Source organism: Chroicocephalus ridibundus, chromosome 3 (genome assembly GCF_963924245.1).
Source record: "Chroicocephalus ridibundus chromosome 3, bChrRid1.1, whole genome shotgun sequence".
Taxonomy (NCBI): Eukaryota; Metazoa; Chordata; class Aves; order Charadriiformes; family Laridae; genus Chroicocephalus; species Chroicocephalus ridibundus.
In genome coordinates this window covers 35,055,221-35,080,318 of record NC_086286.1, presented here as the reverse complement: position 1 = coordinate 35,080,318, position 25,098 = coordinate 35,055,221, and the positions used below count along the sequence as shown (strand labels likewise).

Sequence of the window (25,098 nt, the reverse complement as noted above, 5' to 3'; positions counted from 1 at the left end):
GGGTGATGAAGCTGCCTGTCATGTGCTCGGGGACGGGATTTGAGCACGAGGAGGACTGGTTTATCCTGCCCTAGAGAGGGTCAAGCAGAAGACTTTTGAGCTGGATGCCACTTCCTTATGCCCCAAGACGAGAAGCAGGAGGGAAGAAGGAAGGGGAAGAAGGGCAGGGTTCAGAGGCAGGGTTGTGGCAAAACCCACCCCTAGCGACGTCCCTGTTTCTCTCCTGTTAGCTACTATAAAACCCTCCCAAGAGTCTGGTCAGGGGGAGGAGGGAAGAGAAGAGCAACCAAAGGGAGGTGCAAGGGACATAGGGTGGCATATTAGAAATTTGCTGGAATTGGTCAGTTGGGCTGGAACGTGACAGGGCTCTGGAGAGTTACTCATAATACAAAGTTTCGAAATATGTACAACTCACGCTCAAAAAATGGCTTGTGTCTGAGGGTGGGGAATGTTTTCCCCAGCCCCTGCTTGCAAGACAAATAGGAAAATGGGGGGAAAAAATTACTGCCACTACAGTAAACTGTTTGTTTAACTAAAGATAATTGCACTGAAGTTTGCTTAGGTAACTTTTATTCTTGCTGCCTGATTCCTAGAGACAATCTAGGGCTGGTACCTGATAGCACAGCTGGGTCCCAGCGGGGCACAGAAGTGGAAAAGGAGTGTACCTGGAAGCCTGAGTCTGGGCTCAGTAAGGCCTTTGGGGATTTTAAGTAGGTTTTCTTATGAATCAGGAAAAGTGATACTGAGTGCCTAGGTTTTTTTAAAAGACTGTCTGCAATCAGAAAGATTATTAATTTATTTTAGCTGCACAGAGGCACTAGCTGGTAGGTGACTGTTGCCTTCAGCATATTATTTTTCTCATGTGAATTTTTGCTCTTGTTTCCCAAATGTATAAGAGTATGAATCTCCTTATAATGCAGCCACACTTCTGTACTCTCTACATCAAAAAACCCATTACTTAGATCAACATCAGCAAATTCTTCTGACGTGCAGTATCAAATTTCTTTTAAAAATTATTGTATGAATGGTCCAAATTTCTGCCTATGCTCAACTAAAACCGGGTACCGGTGCCAGTGCTTTACCATCACCGACCTGGAGCGATCTTCTCAAAGGCCTTTCTGAGTAGACACCGCTTGAGTGCTGCAAACAATCCAACTGTGACAATGCTTGCATGATCGTGGTGTGACTGACAACGACCAGGTACCTGGGTTTCTCATAGTTGCAGGAGACAAGTGACAGAACCACGATTGAGCCTGATGGGAGGAAAGCTTCTTCCCAGCCTGTCTGACTTTAAAAAGATCTTTGCTTGCCTCAGCCATGTATCAAGTCACTCTGACCTGCTACAGTTAGATTTCCATAAATACAATCTACAAAAGGAAATACTTGCGCTAGCTAATGCTGTGGGGAAATTACAGGTCAATTCATTTATCATACTCATCAGTATAATATAATGCTGGGTGCACAAACTAGTCCTTTGATTATGCAGAACATTGTTCTAAATCACTTAGCACTCAGGATGTGTTCTTGCAGATGGCAAGAGCCAGCAAGTTTAGGCTAAATCAGGGAGTCATAATTTACTGTCTCTGACAGTTACACCGACAACGAGGTGGGGGCCTCAGCCGCGGTACAACAGGCTGCGGTGCTCTCATCAGTGTAAAATTAACCTCCGGATAATGGCCAGGTTAGATGTATGCCAGGAGCCAGTGAAGACTCATCTCATCTGAAGTGGGGATGCAAACTGATGGGTGGCTTTGCCCCCTTTGCCTCTGGCTCTCCCCCTTCCATTTCCTTCTGTCTTCAGCTGAAAGCGCTGATGAGATGTGTGGTACCTGCCTTGCGTTTTCTGTAGCTGCCACTCTGGGGAGGTGGGGACAAGAGGCAATCAGAAATTAGCAATACCTACAAGGAGTTTGCTTACATAGTAGAATGATAATACCGCTCTTTGGATCTTGCATGTTTCGAAGCACTTCAGGACAGGGTGAAATTGGAGTGCTTTACTCCTTTTTCAGCTGGGTCAGTTGGGGCACAGAGGTGTACCAGAACATGTTCTAAGTTACCCAGCGAGACACACGGGACTTCTGAGCCAGGACTCGGTGCACCCAACGCTCCAAAGAGCACTTGTTTTTTCTATTAATTAAAATGACTTAGGGTGGGTAACTCAGGCCTGGAGATACATTCAAGGAAGCAAAAGTAGTCTTTGCAAGTGTCAGTATGCAGTAGGAAGGAGTAGGAAGGAGTATGAGCTGGCATCTCCTTTCAAGCTCCGTTAGAGTCTCTCCCAATATTTCTGACTGTTGCATTCTCATCCTGTAGAGGTTTGGAAACATATATTCAAAAATGCCTGATAAGTATCTTCATGATGGATGCTCGGGAGTTCTTTAATGAGACTCAAAGCCAAATCCTTGCTTCTGAAAGTCTGTTTCAGACTTGAAATTCTATGTAGGAATAAGGACCTGTTGCAATCAAAGACATCCGTCCCCAGGAGAGAAGAAAGATATGAGAGGTCGAGGCAGTGTGGGATAACATCAACACTCAGATTACCTTCGTGCTAGGTATTTCTATGAATCTGCTCTTCCAGAGCAGAGGAAGCCTCTAGGTGTCACTTGAATGTATTGGGATTTATTGGAAAAACAGCAGGTTCCCTTAAGTGTCTCATTCCGTGATGCTGGTGTTCCCTTCTCCCCAAAACACTTCCAAGTATTTTCATTTGCTTTGTGGTTTAGGGGCAAAGAAACTGTTGAATAATAGCATAGCCAGACACATCTTTAAATACTTTTTTGTGTTTACAGAGTGAACGTTTTGGTGGTGAAAAGAAGTTTCTGGCGTTTTTAAATTTTTTCACTGTAGAGCCTTACAGGTTTCCTTACAGTACGTGCACTGGGTAAGGGGTGGGGGGGAACCAACAACAAAACAGTAGGTTTTACCTATTTGCCAGTGAAATTCAGTTTTTGTTTCTCACGCTGAGGCCTCAGAGACTTGTAGTCCTTGTCACGTGCAGCTCTTTACGACAGGAAAATGATGTTCCGTAACCAAAAGCCATCATCACAAAGATCCTGGAAGCACAATCAATCACACTGGATGCTTACATAGATCAACTATTCTTTAGCAAATTAGACCCACTTTTGACAGCATGGTGTTTAAATTTGAGGGCAGAGAAAATTTAGCCTCTGGTTGATTAAAAGTGTGTTTATTTACTGAACTAAGCATATATTGGAGAAAGCTGGTAAAACAAAATTTCTATGCATAAATGCAATTTGGTTTATAGGTTCTCCACACTTTTTTGAAAGTGTACTGCAAAACTAGGTTGAAAACATGTGAAAGTGTTGCAGAATTATCAAAAGGAGATAGAGCTGGAATGAGGACAGCTGCTTACTTAATCAGCTGTGAAGGAATGAGAGGCAGCGTGGGATGGGGATTATAAACAAGTTAGTTCGTTCTTCCTAAAAATCCACCAATATTCCATTTTCATCACAAGGCACTAACACTCACAGCCTGCTAAGGTGAGCAGAATAGCTTGCAGTGCCGTTTTTTCATGTAGTAAATACTGATGCATCAGCTTGTGTTCCCTTCCTTGCAATCACAGTGGCTGGAAACTAACTTTTTAATAAATGAAGGCTGATTTCCGAACAGACTTCACACCAAGGGTAATATCATATTTCAGGGTCACAGAAGTCATGCAGCACGCACAGGTCTGACATGAGAAACATGGATGATTCCTCTCCGGGCTTTTTTGGGATTACAGCCTTACCCTCTGGGAAAGGTGAGCTCAGCGCCTGGGAGGAGACACAGGTCACCAGAGCAGCAGGCCGCGGCAGAGCGTCCGGCCATCGATGGTGCTTCAGCCTTGATGCATTTTCAGGGTACCTTGAAAGGGAAGAAGGAAAAATTAAATGCACGAGCTGATTATAGTATGAACAGGAGATACAGTATCATTTATTGCTATTGATAAAATAGCAATAGTATCAATCGCAATAGTACTAGGAGTTTATTGTTACAGTACAATTTTCCTTGTTGAGTTTCTTGGAGTGAAAAAAGAGTCTTTATTTGATGAGCTTTAATCTGTAAAAATACCTGACTAGTCCTGTGCACACTGGAGTGGAACAGAGAAAAGAAAGTACACTGGTTAAGGAGAAGATAAAGGACTTCAGCTTGTTTAGTCTAGCAAAATAAGGACAAAACAGTGGAATGGGGATACAATTACTGTAAGTAAATACACCGGAACATAACACTAGGAAAGGAAGAGAATACTTAAGCTAAAGGACAATGTCAGCTTACTAAAAATAGGTAAGACCTGGTCAAGAATAAATCTGCGCTGGAAATCAGGTTTCCAAACCCCAAAGGAATGAGAATCTGCAACAGCTTTCCTCTAGGGCCAGAATCCCTCACTAGTTTTAAAAGGAAATATTTGCAAAAACGATACCTGTGATACCCATGGAATATGCCTGATTGCACAGGGGATACTCTCTGCTCTGACATTTTTATTTTCAGCCCTTCCTTTTGGATGCAGCATGAAAGAAAAAAAAAAAAATCTCAGAAAGTACACAGGTCAGATATACACCTTGGGATGTCTTTGCCATACAATGACAGGGCAGCACGTGTGCACCTCTTGCACGTCTCTCAGTAGGAGCTGAAACATGGCCTTACTCAAGCTCAGAGTTGTTATCAGTCAAATCTTCAACAAGCGAAAAAAGGTTACTTGTTTCTCCCCACGCTGTATTTTGTCCCTAGAGGAAAGAAGCCAGGAATGTACTCCCTTGGTAGGAAGGATAAAAGGGAGAAACTTTATCGCTTTGGAAATGACCTTGCTGAGTTCCTCCAAGACAGTCTTGTTTTACATCTATCAATTGCAAAGATTAAGTTATTATTACTTGTTTAGAGGAGCATAAGCAATCCTCCCTGGTATGCCTAGGCAGCAACAAGAGAGAGGAAACAAAATACCTAATTTAGTTGGAGTTGGTGAACCCGAGGGGCAGAAGAGTCAATGGGGAATCAGGCCTGCCAAAACTTTGCTACATCAGACTGTTGAGGTAAACTGCCTCTTGTGTCTTCCTGCTGCCAACACGATTCCTCAGGCATCAGCTCTGGTGACATCATTAGCCTGCACAAGGTATCCCTCTCAGCAGAATTAAGTCACAGTCTCCAAACATTCAGACATCATGACTCAGGCCTCTTAGAGGCACAAGATTTATCTTTAAAGGGCCTTAGATTTGTCAAGTGTGTGTGTGTCTAATCTGATAAAACTTTAAATGCTCTTTTACTAGTCTTTTGCATAAAAGATCAGGACAGATTAGGATATGCCTAATCCTTAGTGTGAAATTCTGACAATGCTGCAGGCAGTGGGAGTTCTGCTGGTGACTTCAAGAGACTAGATGCTTCTTTTGCTTTCATCTCAGGAACCCTTGCTACTGGAGAATGGAAGTCTCATTTGTGAATTACAGAGGAAAAATAGTTTTCATCCTTTGTAATTGAAGAAATTGGTGACCAATGGGTCAATTTGTTACCCTATACAAAAAATGGGGGGGGGGGGGGGCGTGGCGGAATTGAAGTTTCTCAACCGTTATTAAAATTAAATTAAATTACCTAAGATGCCACTTCTTAGATCCTATGAAAGCAGGGTACATTTGGAGTTTATTACAGACAAGCAAACAAGCAATCCAGGAGATTTTTCTTTGATAAATAAGATGATGTTGTGACTCATTTTTCATATGTCTATTGGACTACGTCGCTATGTAATTTGTTGGCCAGTGGGCTGCCTCTCCCATGAAAGCTCTGGTAATTAATGCAAGCTCACCAAAAGCCTTAGATCTCTTCTGTGGTGAAGTTTGATGCTAATATGAACTTTGACATCCAAAAAGAAAGCTTCTCCACTGCTTCTTCAATGCTGCAGAGAAGACAGTAGCAAAGAAATATGTCATTGCAGCAGGGTCTTGCGAGAAAGATCTCTAGGTTGAAAAGAGGGGGAAACCAGAAGCTGGAGATAAGGATCAAGGTGACGTAAATAGCTGAGCGTCTACATCCATCAACTAGTGGTAGTATGGGAAATTTCTGAAGATCTGCGTAATTAAGAGGAAGACATGGCCTTTGGTGTAACTGGATGGAATATCTCAGATACTTGCCTTTTTAGTTCAGAGGAGCAATCGCTTCTACAGGGCCCAAGGGCTGTAATGGTTTGATTTTAGTAGTAAATCAGTTCCACAAATTCCTTGTGATCTGGAGATGGAAAACCAGAGAAGAAACAGCTTTTGAAGCTTATGCCAAAGTCTCAAAAGCTTTTTGAAGTATATGGTCTTCCTGTGAGCCACCAGAGCATTAGAGCATCCAAGGGCAAAGCCACATGGGAGTGATGTCTGGGATGCAAAGTTAAACATGCTGGCTCTGCCAAAACCTGTTCCAAAGACCAGTATGCTTCAAGGCTATACTATATTCAAGCACTGTGTGGTCCTTTGGGATTAAAAGTGCCATCTAAGATTAGCAGCCTGCTCACACATCCATGGTAGCCATTCAGTAGGTTTCTTCGACCACTCTTGCTCCCATTCCCTGAGCTGGGGTACATTATAGCAAAAAATGATGGAAAGAAACACCATAAACAGCAATTGGCAGAGCCACTTCTCATTTTCTAGGCTGTCTTGTTCATAAATAACCTGAAATCAGACACCAATTTTAAAAGATTTTCCCTTGCAAACATCTGGACAGAGTGAGAGGAAAGTGAAGCCATGCTCTGTCTCACCAGGACGTTACTGCGAGAGGAGCTGAAGGAAACTGCTCACTGAGCTTTCGCATAGGTTTGCTCCCCACCCCAAGAGCATGGTCCCACCACTGACCGCACGTAGTCTCTGTGTACCGTCTCCTTCTGTCTGATGATTTTGAATAGCTGAAGTGATAGAACTATTGCTCGATGTGCTTCTGTGTTTCTACAGGATGCCAGTAGAGGGCAAAGATGACTTTAGGCCTGATGTGAGAAATCACACGGGATGCCCTGCAGAGCAGAAAAATTGCATGACTTAGGGGGAAATGCAAAAATGAATGGGAGTTTGGGAGAAAGAGGTGTCCCCAGACCTCTTCCTTAGCTCTTTTTCCTGTCTTGTGAGTACAAGTTCCCACGCACACAGCAAAGCACCATGAATCATGGTGGTGAGCTCAATGCTGCCATGAGACCATTGCAGGATCCGAGAGGCTGTCGGACTCAGATCCAGAGGAGCCCGTCTGTCCTCAGCGGGACAGATGTGTCCCTGCCTGGTTGAGGTGCTGTTGGTCCCCACCATGCCTAGGAAAGGGACAGGCCTGGCTACTGCATCTGTTGTGAACAGACTGCTCTGTTACACTGGGCCAACCCTCCCTTCTTCATCACCTTTCCCTCTGTCTTTCCTGAACGACCTGCTTAAAATGGGCTACAAGGAAGGGTCTTCCATTGGTATCACATGGGACCTCATGGTAGCTGACTATTTCCCACATCTTTACCAGGAAAGCTTAAATACAAGAGTAAATAAGGGTTTTTTTGGCTCTAGTCTAGGGGAATGTAATTAGCTGTAATAAAAACAATCTTTAAAGGCCTTGTAATCCAAATAACCCAAGAAATTAAGACTCAGAAACACAGATCTTATTTAGATCCTTTCCCTGAGCTGAATAAAACATGATTTACATCAGAAGTATTTCAGATGATCTCTAACACACCTTAGTAAAGTGATATTTCGTCTCTTTTCACTGCAATTTCAAATCATATGTCCAGCTGATTTATCAGTTCATTATAACATGCTTTTCTTCTACACAAGCAAATCCTAGGTATCTGAGAAGATTGTTTATTCCTCTGCTCCAGAAACAGAAATAGCTCAACATTTTGTAAAATTGTAGGAGTCTCTCTCAGCAGCTGATGTAAAACCTTTCTCATAGATATACACACACACACACAAAGTCAGGGATAAAATTGGAAATGAACTGTAAATAAGCTTCTTGTTCTTTTTCCTGAGGCAGCTGTTTTTATAAAACTTCCCAACAGTTAGAGGTTTTGCCAGTTCTCTCACCCATGGAGAGAATGATGTTCCTCAGAGATACCAGTTGCTACTTTTTAGCTGTGGCTGTGCAAAGCATCTGTGCTACTCCGGAAGGCAAAGCCTATCACAGAATTTCTTACCTCTTTTTTCCATCCCTCCTATTAAACGGTGGGGAACATGAGCAGGGACCTGCTACACAGCAGTGAAAGACCACCAAATTCAGAATCCAGAGGGCTATAATCAAGAGACAACTGTCGTAACTTTACATGCATGACAACTGATGTACAGTACAACCACTTCATCCAAGTCGCAAAAATCCATATGTGTGATTGAAAAGCAATGGAAGGCAAATAAGGAGTGGGAGGAAAAGCTAGGCAAGGAGGACACACTGCTTGAAAAGAAAAAAATCCTTGCTCCTCTTCAAGAAGAAAATCAGATGGAATACATTGGCCTAGGCATAGCAGACGTTGCCTTAACACTATTGCATCCAAACACTCAGCATTGAAAAGAGGAGCCAGACAATGAACTAGAAGATCCCATACAACATCATTTTCCAATGGCCTTGACAGCTAAGGAAGCTCAGGAAACAGAAGTGATATGAAGTCTCCTTGTCTTTTTGTTCTTTACACAGTTTCATTCTTTTCTTATGTTAGTAGAATCATAAAATCATGGAATGTGTTGGATCGGAAGGGACCCTCAAAGGTCATGTAGTCCAACCCCCCTGCAGTAAGCAGGGACATCTTCAACTAGATCAGGTTGCTCAGAGCCTCATCCAGCCTGGCCTTGAATGTCTCCTGGGATGTGGCCTCCACCTCTGAGCAACCTGTTCCAGTGCTTCACCACCCTCATTGTAAAGAGCTTCTTCCCAATGTCTAATCTAAACCTACCCTGCTCTAGTGTAAAACCATTGCCCCTCGTCCTATTGCTACGTGCCCTTGCAAGCAGCCCCTCCCCAGCTTTCCTCTAGGCATTTCCTGTAGCACATTTGAAGCGCGTTAGGGCAGCCAGTTAATCTTGGTAAGTGGAAGAGAATATTTTATTTCTCAGATGTGTACGAAACATTGCATCTGATTTCTAGCAGACAATCAGTACGCTGATTACACAATATAAGAATACCCTAATTATACAATATAAGAATAATGTTAGGGAGCTATTAAAATATATCAGGCCTCTCAGAAATGGACACAAACCACAGAAATGTAAAGCTGAAGAGGACCTCAAGATATTACTGAATTTGCCCTTTTGTACTGGGGGCCAGTAAATGTAGCAAGACCATCCCTGACAGCTGTTTGCTTTAATTGTTCTCAAATCCTCCAATAGTTTGAAGTCTATGCCCACGTAGGAGAGTTTATTGCTCTTACAGTTGGAAAGCGATTTGTAGCATAAGGGTCTGCCTTGTTTATTGCAACGTGGACAGATTTCTTTTCTACTTTCTCCAAGGTCTACAAGAAACTGCTAAACCCCTGCTTAGCACTCTTCAGCAGTATTTTACCCATCAGAAAACTTACGCATCCTAGCTCGTTTGTTTTCTTTTCTAGTCTGCATAAACCCATTTTTTCCAACCTTTTCCAATCGTTTTCTCAAGTGTCACACACTTTCTTAAAACATTTTCTTGTTGCTGTGGTGCACACTACTCTCAGCTTATCTACAGCTTCCTTAAAATCTGAGGATCTGAGCCCATACTAGCCTCATCGTCCTAAAAAGTGGAATAGTACCTCCCATCTCTCACACATGCCACTTTTGCTCATACATCCCAGGATAACACTTATCCTTTTGGAAGTCATTGGGCTTGTTTGGTAGCAGAACTTTTACACTTTCCAGATCCTTTTATGCAGTAATAATTCTGACACTATTCCAGACGTTTTATTTGATTTTAATTATCTTTAAATTGTTTGGGATGACTTTCTTGAGTTGAGAGGATGGGATTTTAAGACTTCCTGACATGGGCTCTATACTGACGCATGCTGCTTTTTTTCTCATGAATTCTGTTTTTAGTTTCTTCCTATTTTGCTGCCCAGAGGCCTCTGCACCCAGGGCAGCCAAAAATTAAAATTAAGATGAGAACAGGAACTAATTATTTCTACTTGCTAATAAGACCAGAAAATTATCATTAAATTAAACTTCAGAAAGTTGCATGTTACACATAAGAAAAATTAGGCTATGTGAAAAAAGAAATCTGCTAAGAGGTGGTGGAAACACCACCAGTAGATCTCACCAAAGCTACGACTAGCTGGCTACTCGTTGTCAGCACACAGTTGTACAGATTTGCTTACTGCAAGGAGTCATAAGTCAGAGAGGAAAGAGGTCTGCTCACACTCTTTGACCTTCCAAGGCTATACATAGCATAAAACAGCTAAGGGAAAACTAAGCTTGCATTAGGAATCCTGTGAAGGAGGCTTACCTAGGTTCTGGTCGCATCCTGACGGAAACGGTACCACTACCTCCCCCTGCGAGAAGATGGGTGAATGAAGAAGCAGCAACAAGACATGAGAAACCTGACAGTTTGGAACAAGAGGGAACAAGGTTAACCTCCTCAGTAATTGTCAGCCACCCTCCTGAAGAATCTCTGCCACAAGAGAAGGTTGTACACTTCTCACGAAGCATGTGCACATCAGTTTTTGTTTAAATTTCGTATAATGGACACCTTCAGTGTGAAGATGTAGGCTTAGCTCCTTTTAACCCTTGAAGATCCCTGTGCTGATTCAGAGGAAGAGAGGAAACACCTCTCTCTACTGTTTTCTCCTTGTGAGTAGATGCTAATTTTTGCTTCCCCAAACTCCTTTTCTAGCAGGTGGCATATGGCAGAATATGCTCTGCCTTCCTCTCCTGTGGGCTCCTGTTAAGGGAACATGCCACATCCCAGCGTCCCAATGCACAGGGATACTTGAAGAAAGGGCCTTTAGCTCCAACAAGAGAAACAACAGAAAGTGTCCTAAAGCTGTTGCATTCACCCAAAATCATGTTCTTACCCTTCACACTTCAAACATCAGCCAGGCCTAAACATAAGCCAAAGCAAACATCTGTTTAGCAGGACATGGGCGTACAGAAGACTCTTCTTCATCCGTAGTTAACAGGGCTTCTTATTCCCCCTCATGTGGAGTACCTATTGTGTGCAGATGCTCTGGAGTGAGGGTCACTCCTTTGTCGTCCTCCTTCCTAAAGCTCTAGAGGATTACTGTCCTCATCTAGCCCCGTTTCTTGTTCCCAGGGTTACATTTTAGTGTACAAATACAATTCCTTTGATGGTGCCAGCTATCCCTGGTACTTGAAGAAGACTCCTCTACCTCAGTTCCTGACTAGGCAGCCAAGAGGTATGCAAACTATGTGAATGCCACTGATAACTCTACCTGGGGCCAGTGGCACCTGCTATCCATGGTCTGTTCTTCTGTGTCTGTAATCAGCCGATTGACCCCACCTAAAATGTTCCCCTTACACCTCCTAGCACCATAATACACTAGAATTCAACTGTGGCACATGGTACCAGCTACATCCACGTTATGAGCTTGTGCTCTCATGCATTACTAGCTTTCTATAGACTCCTTGGTGACACAGATGGCAAATCTCTCACTGGGGCTTCTGCATGGACGCAGTGTGAGAGCCCATTCCCACTGCTGCCCTCTCACTGGTGTTCTGGGGTCACTTACTTTCAAGTGTTACAAAATACCCAATTGGTTCCTGACGTTGATCTGTGATATTTTTAAAGTAACAGTTTTGTCATTTATTGGGAATACCTGTAACTGGAAAAGTAACACATACGGATTTCTCTAGTGCTTAAAAAAATTCCATCGTGGGAGTTTTCTGTACCCTAAAGACTCGACATGTAGGCTGTCTAGCTTATATTGGTTGCCATCTGGCTCTCAGTCCAACTCTTTGTTTTCAGTCTCTAGGCCATTATGTCTTTGGTAAATAATCAAACATATTTTGTTCTATTCAATTTCTTTTCTTCTGTTGAATTGTTGATTAGGAGCCAAGGGTTTATTTAAACAGGTGATAACTTTGCTGCTTACTTGGTGCAACTGGAACATAGTTTTAGGTCACATCTACATGACAAATGTAGTCATGTCAAGCAATCTGAACACACAGCAACAAGCTAATGCGTTTCTAAGGCTTTAGAAGCCTTCTGGAGAGTTCCAGACAAAAAGAGCTAAGCTTTATCCTCCAAGTTCAGGGGCTGGGAGGGAGGGAGCCAGCCCCCAACTTCAGGAGCAGTAGGGACAACCGTGGTCATAAAGTGGGATTGGGGAATGCAAGAATAGTGGTAAAAGGGAACTGGAGCAGGAAGAAGGGGAGGAGGAATATGGAGCTGGAAAGGGCGCAACTACAACTCACAATAGTCACGGTCTCTTTCAAAAAATATTTTGGACCCCAGCCTCACTAACAAGGCTCTGTGAGTATTTAGATAGATAGGCATGCCTAGTCCACTTCATGGCCCTGTAGCTCTACCCTTGCTCTCACCGAACTACATCCCTGCAAATCTAAATCCATGGCAGATATAAAGAGCATGGCTGAAAACGTGCAAAAGGTTGAACTTTTTCACTGAAGGGAGCCATGACCACTCAGCTGGGTGCTTTGGTTGTTCAACCTCTGTCCCCTTTAGCTGAAGCAGTTCAGGCTGGCACTCACCAAGCAGGAGAAGCCAAATCGATCTTCTGGCTGTCAGCCTGAAACACCAAGCGGCCGCTGTGTCCTGCCTGCAGGCAGCCGTGACGTTCCATGGGGGCCACAGGAATTGTAACAGAACAGATGCAATGCAGCAGAGGAAAGGGAAAATTAAGACATAAAAGCAAGGAGAAAAGCGGTGGGAGCCAGCAGAGACAGACAAAAGAGATGGAAGCGGTATCCTTCCGTGAAAAATCAGCTGGGTCATTACTGTGTAGGTCTGAATAGAACAGTGTTTGCAACCAGTTACTGCTCTTCCCCATCCTGAATCTTCTTGTTGTTGTTTTAAAGAATGGCCATTTAACAGTAAACAAACTGTGATAACCCCAAAGCCTTTTCCTCCCTCTCTGAGCCAGAGGAAGCTAAGTTTATCCCAAGCATTTCCAAAACCACATAGCATTTGAAGGCACAATAATATATGGGGCCAGAAACTTTTAAATAAAAGCCAGTTAGAGCTTCAATCCATTTCCACCTTATTTTTAATTTTTATTATGTTCTCTGAAAGAAAAATTCTGTCTCAAGCCTACACATTTTAACAAGCTGCCAGTTCTTTCCTGCAGATTTTGCAGCTTTCAGTGTTTTGCCCCCGTAAGATTACCCTTTTCGGCTACTGAAAAACATCACAGAATTAAACTCCATCAGAGAAATCAATATCACTTGGCCAGGCAACGTCTTCAGAAAACTGCTTGAAATTATTTGCCAGAAAACTTATTTCCTAGTATTTTGGAGCAAATCTCCTCCTAGATAACATTCCTCAGTTACTATAGTTTCAGGTCTCAGATTTCTTGTCTACTTGATACAAATCGTGTCTCTTGCCCTAAAAAAAAAAAAAAAAAAAATTGTTCTCGGTTCAACACATCCCTTTAACTCTGCTTGAGTTGTGAGTTGTCCCTGGTTGTGCTGGGGTTATCAGCGTGGGGGCTAAATGTCAGGCTCTCCCCTCAATTTAAGCAGCTGTAAAGGATGGAGAACTGCACCAAAGAGCTACAGAGGTTGAAGTTTAAAAATAGGTATTCACTTTACATTCTTGCCTTCACCTAATCCTTATCTTCCATCTCGGAGTCTAGTCTGATATTTTAGATTAAAAAGCTTCACTTCCTGAAGAAATGCAGCACAGAAGAAAATCTTAAAACCTGGGCCTCCTTCCTTATATGAAAGAAAGCCCCCCCTTGCAAGCCTTTCTCACTTTGAGCTAAGCCACCAATTTTCTATTATTTATTAAAAACTGACAACCACAAAAACAGCCAAAGAGGGCAGCGTCCCCCTCAGATGTCCAAGGCACATGGCTTACTCTTGTTCTTGTATTCATTTCCCATTCTAATCAGCAATTAAAAAGCAGACCAATTAGCTTACTATTTTTCCTTCCTTTCCAGCCGTGCCAGAGATGGAGTTGGCATAAGTCCCAGGCCGAGAGGAACAGAAAACATCAAAAAAGAGGTTGTCTGTGTCTCAAGTCTTGATTTGTTCCTTTACTTTTCGCCAACTGCCAACGTACAACCAATAAGCCGCAAATAGGAAGATTGCCAGAGACGGACAACACAGCCTTATGAATAGACACTTATCCTCTACCTTCAGAAGCTTGTGACTTCTATTTCAACAAGAACATGGATTTATTTTGCATTCGCACGCACATATTTGGCGGTTCTGCCCAGCAGCCATGAGTACGTAGGAACGAGCGCTCCTCTGCATCCAGTTTATTTTGATCAGTACGGGTAGGGCCCAACCCACAAATAAGCACACAAGAGGATTTTTGTCTCTGATCTTAGCAGCATTAGGAATTACAATACTTCCTTATACACCCAGAAACTTAACTAGATAAACAAAATTGCGATCAACAAGTGCCCAAAGCCATAAGAGTCCAGAGAACAGTGCAGAGGTGTTGACAGGCCTTGAACGGGATTTTTGCTCTTGGTGTGGGACTATGGTCATTCATAGGATCACAGAATAGTAGGGGTTGGAAGGGACCTCTGGAGATCATCTAGTCCAACCCCCCTGCCAGAGCAGGGTCACCTAGAGCACGTTGCACAGGAACGCGTCCAGGTGGGTTTTGAATGTCTCCAGAGATGGAGACTCCACCACCTCTCTGGGCAGCCTCTTCCAGTGCTCTGCCACCCTCAAAGAAAAGTTCCTCCTCATGTTTAGGTGAAACTTCCTGTGCTCACAATTAAAAGGCATATCATGGTGCCACACGCTACTTTTATATTCAAATAAGATTAAAAGCGCGTCAAAGTACTTGCGTTTTTCCTGAATAAATAATGCATAGATCTGAAAACACAAGTACTTTTGTTTGGCATAGTTAGGAAAGTACCCAAAAGAATTTTATTAAAGGTTAGCATAGGAAATTTCAAAGTATCTATGGGGAAAACGTTAACTTTTACTTCAGCTATTTTGTGTTTTAACCTCCTCACCCCAATTTCAGAATTCCTATTTTCAGGTTTTTTTTCGTTTTGATTTCTCTGTCACCCACAGCACCACCCTAGTAAGGAGAAGGACTGGGGGCGGCGGGGGGGAGCAGAGTGTATTTTCCACAACTTCCTCCATAGAGAAAACAACATAACCATCAAAATATGGAGAGGGAGTTGTCACCATCTCTTTTCTACGCTTTCCCATGAGCAGCAAGGAGCAACGATAGGGAAGCAACTTCTGGCATCCCATAAAAAATATTCTAAAAATATAAAAATAAGCCTCTTTTGTTACAGTTGTTTCAGTTCAACTTGTAAAACCCCAAAGTTATTATTATTAAAATATTTCCATCAGAATATTTCTCATATGTCAATTTATTTCTCTCATGTATATTTTCTAACCAGAAGAAGTTCTGGCTACAGGCTGTATTTGGAAACTTGGCCGTCAGATGAAGCCCTCCTAATTAGAGCATGTTACCTCTTTCAGGGAGCCTCTGTGCGGGATAATGCCTCCGGCAGCCCAGTCCACCTCAACTCTCCCTTTCCAGATAAGCCCTTTTGATGTGAAATAGCAAATCTCCTTGGGCAAATCTCCTTGGTCAGCAAGCTGACTCATTGTGGGCATTGCGTTTTGGACCTCTGTCCTCCTATCAGTTGGGGTACCACCCCCTGTACTAGGGTGGCTGTGTAGTCCAAGATAACCACTGCTTGCATTTGTTTTCATCCCAAGACACAGAACATCAGCTTGGACACCTATCTGAGTTTCCACAAAACATCCCCAACAAGGGCTGGGTTACACTTTTATGGGTCTGGTTTTCTTGGGAGCTGGGATGGAACCCAAGGCAGTAAAGGTGAGAAATCCACCCCTTTTCCCTGAGACTTTGCCCACATGCAAAAGGCGGGGGGAGGCTACACCAACACAGTGGGTCAGCAGGAGTTGCATTATCTGCACGTCAGAAGAAGGCATCTGCCAATAAGAAAGTGAAAAGCAATCCTTTAGCAAACCCTTTAAGCATCCCAGGCTGTGAAAGACCTGTAGGTGATGAACAGGTTTGAGAGGAGAGCTAAGGGCCTGCCAGGGAAAGGTAATGCCATGGGATCACTCTCAGGGAGAAGTGTGGCCCCTGGCAGGGCTAGGTTTGCTCCAACCCAGCCATCTATCCCCCTTGTTCCTCAGGCATGGAGTCAAAATAAAGCCACAGCCTGCTACTGCACTGTGAAGCCAGGCAGGATACATGGAGGAGACCCAGCCTCCAAGGGCTTTCTGGAACAAAAAGAAGTCAAAATCTAATGGGCACTGTGCTCAGCCCAACCTTTACTCCTAGATATTACAGTATTAGCTATCTTACCATGGGGAGGTTGGGGCTAAAAACAGGTTTAAAAAAAAACCCTCACAAACCCCACCCAATCCTTGCTGAAAGGCACAAGGTACAAGTCATGAATTTAAAAAAAAAAAAACTCTTCCTGCTCAAACTATAGGGCAACAGAACCTCCCCCACCTCACCACAGGTTCTTGCATAAGAGTTGAAAGCAGTGCGTTTTGGGTTCTTCAGGACTTAAGTCCAGCTACAGGAAATGGCCCTGAACGGAGTGAAGTAGTATTTTCCTGTGTAAAAAGGTCCTGACCAGCAGCTCTTGACCTGCTATGTCACTGTCTCAACCTGCTACGTCACTGTCTTCAGACAGACAGAATTAAAGGTTTGAGTTCTCCGTTTCCATGAAGTGCAGGTTGCTGGTATCATATTGCACCGTGCATTGTAAAGACCTGTGATAAAGCGTTTGGTGAAAAGATTTCAGTTTTTCCAAGTGTCAGCTGGTCTGCGATTTTTATCTGTTAAGCTATTGTGTTCGGAGGAACTCGAAGCCAGGCACGGACCATAAGAACAAGCGCTTAACAGATACAGGTTTATCCTGTTTTCCTACTTCTTGCTACCCTACCCCCCATAAATTACTAACACTCTACTAAAATAGCGAGGGCAGAAGGTGAACCATAGTCTGTGGCTCCAACCTGCTGGGAGTGATAGAAATGTTATCAGGTGCTTACCAGACTTGAAGTTATGTCCTGCCCTCAGCAGGCACCTCCACCTCCTCCTCCTCCACCACTCCTCTGTTGTGGGGCTGGAGCAAAACGTAGAGACCCGCTACCCTTACTCAAGTCATGACAGCATCCCCCCTTCCCTCCCGTGCTTTTGCATCTCCCCACTTTCCTAGCTCACACCTCAGCAATTCCACTCTCTTCACCCTCAGGCTGAGGTTGTCCCAGTTTCTGCAGGTGGCTCCGTCTCTGTCATGGGTACCACCAAGTTGCATTTTGCTACCCGTTAAGGTAGGCAGATATCTGTTTTCCAAGTTGCTTTAAGGAAACTGTTGGAGTTGAAGGACTGCAAATACTTCTAGGCTGCAAAATGGCGAACACTGCTGCTAGAAATCTTGTGAAAATTCATAAACAGTTACTCAGATCTTTTAATAGCTCTGGCATAAGATTCAGATAGCAGTCTAAGACCCATTTTATTTTATTGATCAATTCTAACGATTCCTGTCTCAGTGCATCTTCTTTAAAAGCAGCCCCATGAAAAAAACAAACAAGCAAACAAAAAACGGCCCCTAGAATAAACTTTTGTTTATCTTGCCACAGCTGTCCAAAATCCTCGTTGAATAATACTTTGCTGTGCTGTACCTAACTGAAGACTAGATGCCCTTGAACTGACGCCATCAACACCCCATACAAGTACAGGCACCTGCTTACATAAAACAACTTGCTTTATCAGCTCCTTACCTTCCAGCTCTTTGGGCCAGGACCAGTCTCATCTGCGAGGCGCATTACAAGTGTAGGGAGCTGTAAAAAGAAATCTCAATTTCTTGATTGCCATTGTCATCATGACAGAGAGGATAAATTGTAAAATTTTTATTGCAAAATATTAAAATAAATTACATTTTACAAAGACTTAGCAAATATTTACATACAGTGTGATTCCAGTGACAATCAGCAACAGAGAACAGACAGACAGGCATATTATGGAGTGATACGAGTCAGAACTGTACAAACTTCAAAAGCCATATGAAAGACCAGATAATTTTTAAAAAGGTAAATCCATCACAAACGGAATGAATCCCACGAGGCACAAAACTTACAAGTCTACAACAGAGTTCTTGAGTTTTTTTGTTTAGGTCAGCAGACTTGTATATTGCTTTTTGCTCTCCTCATCAGTGATGCTTGTCTGTCTCTACACGTACTCTCCCAGATCAACTGGAGGAAAAAAAAGAATAATCTCAACATATACAACTGTGTTACCATGGATCTGTTATCAGTCTGCATGTTTTGTGACATCCATTGCCAGCAACAGATTCACAAATCATTCGTTCAGAAAAATTTAAACACACCGCTTTTTGTATTTCCTTAGTGATTTCGTACCAGTGTATCAGATGTGTTAGACTGCCCACTATGAGATACGTATCTGAAATGATGCCCTTCTGGTAAAAATAGGCTTCAATAGCACAAGACAAAACAAGCAGTGCCACAATGCTGTCATGAAGGATGGGGTCACATAGTCTATAGCACTTAAAAGGGCTTTTGTAGGAACAGACTTTCGTTGTCACATTTCAGGATTTCTTTAATTTTTTTTTATTTTTCTTTTTTTTTTTTAAAAAGTACTGGCTCATCTTCGCAAAATGAGTAAGTTTATATTGTGAAAGTGGACCCATACTTCACATGATGTGACTGGAAATACAATCTACTTGTAGGCAATAGCTAGAAAGAAGTTTCCACTCCTATTCCATCCCTTCCTTAGATGTGCTTAAAAGCCACTCCCCCCGCACTTAAAAAAAAAAAAAAATCTCCTTTCCTCTCTTTCCAGGAAGAGATCTGTCTCACCTATAAAACCAATTCTTTAGCATTAAGAGAGCTGTTAACATAATTGATTAGCCAAATGAAATCTTATGTGGCATCCAAAGAAAATGTTTCCAGATTGACCAGATAACTGAAATAACTACAAGACCTTACCAAGTAGCACTGGGGAATTCACTCAGAGGCACTTCTGGGGCTGAACAGCTCCAGCCTGGACACCCCTCTTATTCACTACATGTAAATTTGAAGGCAGAAAGACTGTAGGTCCCCCAGGCAGCTGCTTTACTCAAGATGTGGAAGACAGGCAGGCAAAAAGCTGTCTTGCTCAGCACTTCGGCAGTTCTGAGATGGCACCATATTTTTAAAAACCCTGGGAAATGGTTCAACTTTTTGGAGAGAGACAGTATGAAACCTCTCCAAAACACTGAAAACAAGTAGGGCTTAACGAGACCAATTGTGTTGGCCCCTGTGTAAAGAGGAATTTTTTCCCAGTGTTAGGATTACATTAAGGCACATGGTGGGATGTCTTGAGAACAGTTTTGTGAGGTGCGATCATGTTTCCCCAAAAAGCAGGAATATTGTACTTTGTTTTAATAAATTTAAACTATTACTTGAAATCCCATGATACTTATTAGGCAGACTTATGGTCTATGCTGACTACACTGGGAAAGGCCAGAAAGCCACATCTAACTTGATAATATGAAACAGATCCCATCCATTCTCAGCTCTGGCGTACAAGTGCACTTTGCTACGGAGAACGGAGAGTCTGGGTTCCAGTGTGCAACATCCTCTTCCCAATCAAAGCAGCCCAGCCAAGCGTCTGGGTTGTATTATTTCTGTATTAGAGAGATATTTTTTCTTGTTTTTTAAATGATGATTGGACTACACTTTTCCATTTCATGCACTTTCAGCAAGCCTTTTCTCTCCTCACTGTCCTGTAGCTTTCTAACTGTCACTAAAACCTTGATCTTTGCATCTATAATGGAAGACAAGTTGGAGGACAACAAAAGCTATATGGAGTGCTTTCTCATTTTTCTTTAAGTTAATGTGCACTTTTTTAATTTAAAAAAAAAAAAAAGGAGAAGGCTACACTTGCTACACAAGCATCCTGTGTATCGTGCATGTAGTCTTACCTACCATTTCTTACAGTTACAAGATATAGTTGTCAACCACAATGCTTCAGATATATAGAAATGCTTGAAGGGCTTGGAGTCATTTTTAAACAATGGGGGTATCTGTTAGAAGTAAATCAGAATCTTCGTGATAGGACCTCTCCCTCGTTTCCTGTCAGATATAAGCCAAACTCACCCAGCCACCCCTGCTCCAAATAGCAGTAATAGAATAAAATTTTATTTCAAATTAGAATCTCTCTTCCGCGATATAATCATAAAACACAGATTAACTACCAAGTCCAATTGAAAAAGTGTCATATATGTCGAAAATTCTGAAAAAAAGACTAGTAAAGACAGTCCCTTGTTTCACAGTAGGTGACTTCAAAACTTCCCATCAACAGGCTCTCCAACCAGAGTGCCAGTTTCCCATATGTCCTCCTCCTTCTGCGGAAGAGGCCAGCAACTGAAGCTACAGCCAATATTTGCAGTTATTAGAAATAGCTAGTAATTCAAGATTAGCGTTGCAAGATTCCATAAGCTCTTCTTACAGAGCTAGTGAGTCTGCCAGCATTACATCGAAAACAAGCATGAGACAATTTTTAACTGTTCACTGAACTTTGGAAACTTTCAGACATACTGGAATGACTTAAATACTGTAAAACTAACCAGAACAACAGAACTTGATATGTTAAGGTTCAAAGGTCTTGGCTATTTTCTGTTCCAAGTATGTTGGATACAACTGTAGTCAGTACCTTTTGCCAACACATAATCAAGAGCCTCATTTGAAAGAGTTGTCAGGGTTAACCCATAGATATCGAAAAAGAAAGAAAAATAAAACCACGGTATAGTTTTCTTTGTAGCCAAAACAATTCGGGCATAAATGTTATGAAGAGACATACTTCCTTCTCAACGAGAAGCTCATCTCCAAGCCAAAAGTTAATACTTTCATGAGCTTAGAGACAAAGTTCCTTTTTGAAAGTGCCTTATGGCCTTAAGTCACCTGATCTCATCTCAGTTTGCCCAAGATTTGACATTGCCCAGCCCAGCCTTCTTGAAAATGGGGTAGAATAACCATTGTATATATACACATAGGTCAAACTTTAAAACAAAACAAATAAGCAAAGTGTAATCAACTGTTTGAAAAAAAATCATCTCTCATTCAAGTCTATTCTGAAGTACCAAGGCAGGGAGGAACATCAAACAATACTGACTAACACACTGCGCAGATCAGCAGCAGTGCTACGGGTCCCTTCTGACAGGCATTAGGGCATTTGGAGAATATCTGTGCCTCCCAGGGTGATTTTTTTCCCCCCCCTCAGAAGAACAGTGTCAATAAAACTTCACCTGTACATTAGATACTGTATAAGGTTCATTCAAGTATTTCCGCTAGGAACTGGACAGTGGAAGGACACTTTCAACATTAAAAAAGTTCATTGCATCCTGCTTGTGCTCAAACATGCTTTGATCAACAGGTCTTCCAGTCACTTAACTCTTATAACAGTTCTGGGGCTGATGTGCTGTTTAGCAGCCCAATCGGTGAGCGTCATCCCAGATGATTCTTCCTTGTTAGAGGGCTCCTTCTTAATCCATTCCTTCGGAATTTTTAATTTTAATATTTTATTTATGAAATTACAATTCGCTACAATTTGACAAGCACTGACATATTCTAGACAGATGTTTCAGAAGCCTCCTCCTTGGTCTGCCAGCACACCTCAGCTCAGACCTGTGTGTCCTGGTATTCCATCTAAAGTTTCTAATTAAGTACAACTAGCGGTTGCACCATATTTTTTTTTTGTGGTAACAACTTAGCAATGGGCAACAAAAAAAAAAAGCAAACCCCTTGCTTTCATTTGTGATCAAAGCAGGATTCAAATCCAGGTTTTCAGAGGTGAAAGGTTAATGGAGTAACCGAACACATTTGATGCCCAAAACAGTCTCTTTGCAACAGTATAGTTACACTCCCAAACTAATTCCTCAATGAAATGCATAAACGTAGAGCAGGTCCAGTGTATTAACTAGTCTTTTCTTTTCTACTTTGTTCAAGAACCATAAAATCCCAAGGAGGAGCAGGACTCCAAATTCAACTGTTATTTCACAAGTTTTTCGGAGAAGCAAAGCTGATGGGCTCAGAAACCAACTTAGGATGGGAAAAAGACACTGGAGTTTATTAGTTTGGGACTTGCTTTTGTTTTCAAAGAGACAGGAGAAACTGCAAAAACATGCTTTTCTCCTTGCTCTGTTAGTTTGTTCAATATGCACTGACCACTTTCAGAAAACCATTGTCAAACATGTTTCACGTTGCAGCCTTCACATTGCTTACTGTATTATATTCATTCATCAGTTGTTCATAAGGCACAGAAAGTTCTAGCTCGTTGTTGGTAAAGGTAGATTCATCAGAGGATGGGAATTTTACCAGTTTTTTTGCAGTTTCAGATTCCTCTGCAAGATTATCATCCATGGAGGATTTTGACGTTTCCTCATCATCTGAGATATCTTCTTCTTCATCTTCTTCTTCATTTACAAATGTTATATTGGCATTCTCAAATATTAAGGGTCGATAGTCTCTGGAATCCCACACTTCGCCTTCTTCTTCACTAATCCTGTCTAGCTGGTTTACGAACATGGTTCCTTCTAGAGGGCTGTCTCCAATACGTTTATCATGCAGGGGTCTCAGTACATGACCATTTTGAACGTCCAGAGAAGCCTCTTCATACTCAAATGACTCTGTCTTTGTGTAAGTCACCTGGGCATCCATACTGGCATTCTGCATATTTTGTTTGGCATTTTCTACTTTAATCATTTTGTCGTTGTTTGTCTTCAGGGCCTTCTTCCCAATTTGCTTAATAAGATCATTGTAGGTCTCTTCTTTCTTTGAAAGGAAGCTGAAAATGTTGACATCCTTTGAGGTACCCATTTGAAGGGGTTTTTTAGACCGAGGATGGTTGTCAAACGACTCTTTTCTTTTTTTCCTCCGTTTCTTGATTGCTTTGTGGACTTCGACAAACATACTGACCTTCCAGTTAACAAAGAGTGAAAGCCAAGCTAGTCCCAGATAGATCCATAGCTCCACAAAATATCTGTAAAGGGCATGATAGTTTGCATCTGGATTTACACCTACAAAGAATTGAAAACAAGCACGTTACTGAAAGAGGACTCACAGCTGATAAACCTTTGAAGTTAACAAGCCTGAGAAGTACTCCCTTTCACACTAACAGAGCCTAGTTGGTTGAACACTGCTCAGAGGTGCTAAGTGGGAATCTGAAACCCTTCTGGAAGAAAAAGCTGATTCCCAGGCTTTCCATTTCTTGGCTGCGTGTATTCTGACCACTAGACTACAACACAAAATGGCAGCATATTTGTCCTCTCCTTGCAAGCTACAAAAGTGAACTTTTATCCTGTTTGAAAATTATAAGCCTTCTCCCTGACATTGAGGTATGAATATACCATATGGATATATTTCTTATATGATATACACCATAGGGATATATTTTACATATATGGATATATTTCTTCTTTGAGAAAATGATTCAGAATTCCACTTACAAGGACCATTTCCAAAGCCCTGAACAAGGCAGTGGATTTTAGAGAAAGACAAGATTTAGGAAGCTGACACCAGTATGTTCAGCATCTCCTGTTGACTAGTTCTAGAGAGCTGCACAGAGAGTATTGTGCAGTACTTGGGCGCCCTGCTTAGTACACTGTATCCCATCAAGAGGTGTGTTTAACTATCAGTGTGGACAGTATAGCTCATTGCCTGAAATAGGGACCTGGGCGACCTGAAAGAGTTACAAACTCCGGGCTCTAGACTTAACTCAATAAAGGCCTTAGCTATCTAAACCAAGATTGAAGAGCCAGATCTAGTCTATTGGATCAGTACCCAGCTTTAATTGAATCTTCTATTCAGCAAAATGTTTTGTAAAAGCTTAGAAAGCACCTTTTCAAATTAGAGTTTGGAAACAGAATTGCCATACTATGGATGTAGTGAAATAATACATAAAATACAATTACTGACCAGCAACAAAATCTCCAAATCCTATGGTGGTGATAGTGATGAATGAGAAATAGAGGCCTTCAATGTAATCCCATCCTTCAGTCACCATAAAGACAAAGGGAGGAATAACCAAGTGGACCAAGACACCCCAAACAATGAAAATAGCTGTGCATGTAATTTGTGCTTTCCTCTGTAAAGAAAGAAGAAAAAAAGTCAGGGAAAGACCTCCAAATTTTCTTTTACCATTCGTGCATCACTTGACAGTATCAGACACTTCAGAGTTTTGTGCTAACAGTTTATCAGCCATTACTAGAAGTCACTGACTGAAGTAAACACACAACTATTTTTTTTTTCCCTTTATGCCGAACTCACTATTCTTTCAACTACTTGCTCAAACAGGACTATTTCCTCATAGTTTTCTTTCACACTCTTGAAAAGTTTAAGGACTTCCTGATATTTTATAAATAAGCATGGGATACAGACATAGCATTCTAGTCTAAAAAGCAGTCAGTACCTGTGATTTTCATTTTATTCATTTGAGTATAGAGGATCACAAGTGTTTCAGATGCTTCTCTCGTATCTATGCCTCCTACCCCTGGCCACTCATGCAACCTCTGCACAAAGCTGCACACACACATCCAGCATCATTTTCTGTACTTCCTTCTCAGGTGCTGAACCAAGAAAGTAAGAACAGAGCAAGAGCTCCGTTTCTGAAACCAGGACCTAAACCAGTCCCCGCTGTCCTCCCGGCACTATGGCCCTGCATGGCCTCCCATCTCTGTGCAGAGTTAGAACTGAGATAGAACTCACTTTGGGGGGGGGGGTAGGGGGTGGGCGGGCGGAACAGCAACCAACAAACCAAACCAAAACCTACCAAAATAAACCCCACACCAAACCACTACGAAAAAAAAAACCCAACAAAAAGAAACAAACAAAAAACCCACAAGCCAGTAACTCAGAACAAAACATTATTTTCCAGTTGATCCACTGCACAGCAGGAAGTACTCACGCTAGCAGAGAAGCAAATGAGCACCAAGCAGGACAGCTTATTTCCATGCCAGAGGAGCTCACACAGAATGTCTGTGAAATGGAGCCTCACCTA

At 42.2% G+C, this 25,098-nt stretch overlaps 1 protein-coding gene across 1 annotated transcript in view; it reads right to left on the bottom strand.

Annotated features, from left to right (window-relative positions):
- Positions 1-17,939: 17,939 nt before the first annotated feature.
- Positions 17,940-25,098, bottom strand: part of KCNK5 (potassium two pore domain channel subfamily K member 5) — a 36,997-nt gene continuing 29,838 nt past the window's right edge. The window contains exons 4-5 of the mRNA XM_063328688.1: positions 24,018-24,186; positions 17,940-23,119 (exon numbers count right to left, since the gene is read on the bottom strand). Of these exons, the coding sequence (XP_063184758.1) occupies positions 22,299-23,119; positions 24,018-24,186 (990 nt within the window). The 3' untranslated portion in view covers positions 17,940-22,298. The remainder of the gene's footprint in view (positions 23,120-24,017; positions 24,187-25,098) is intronic.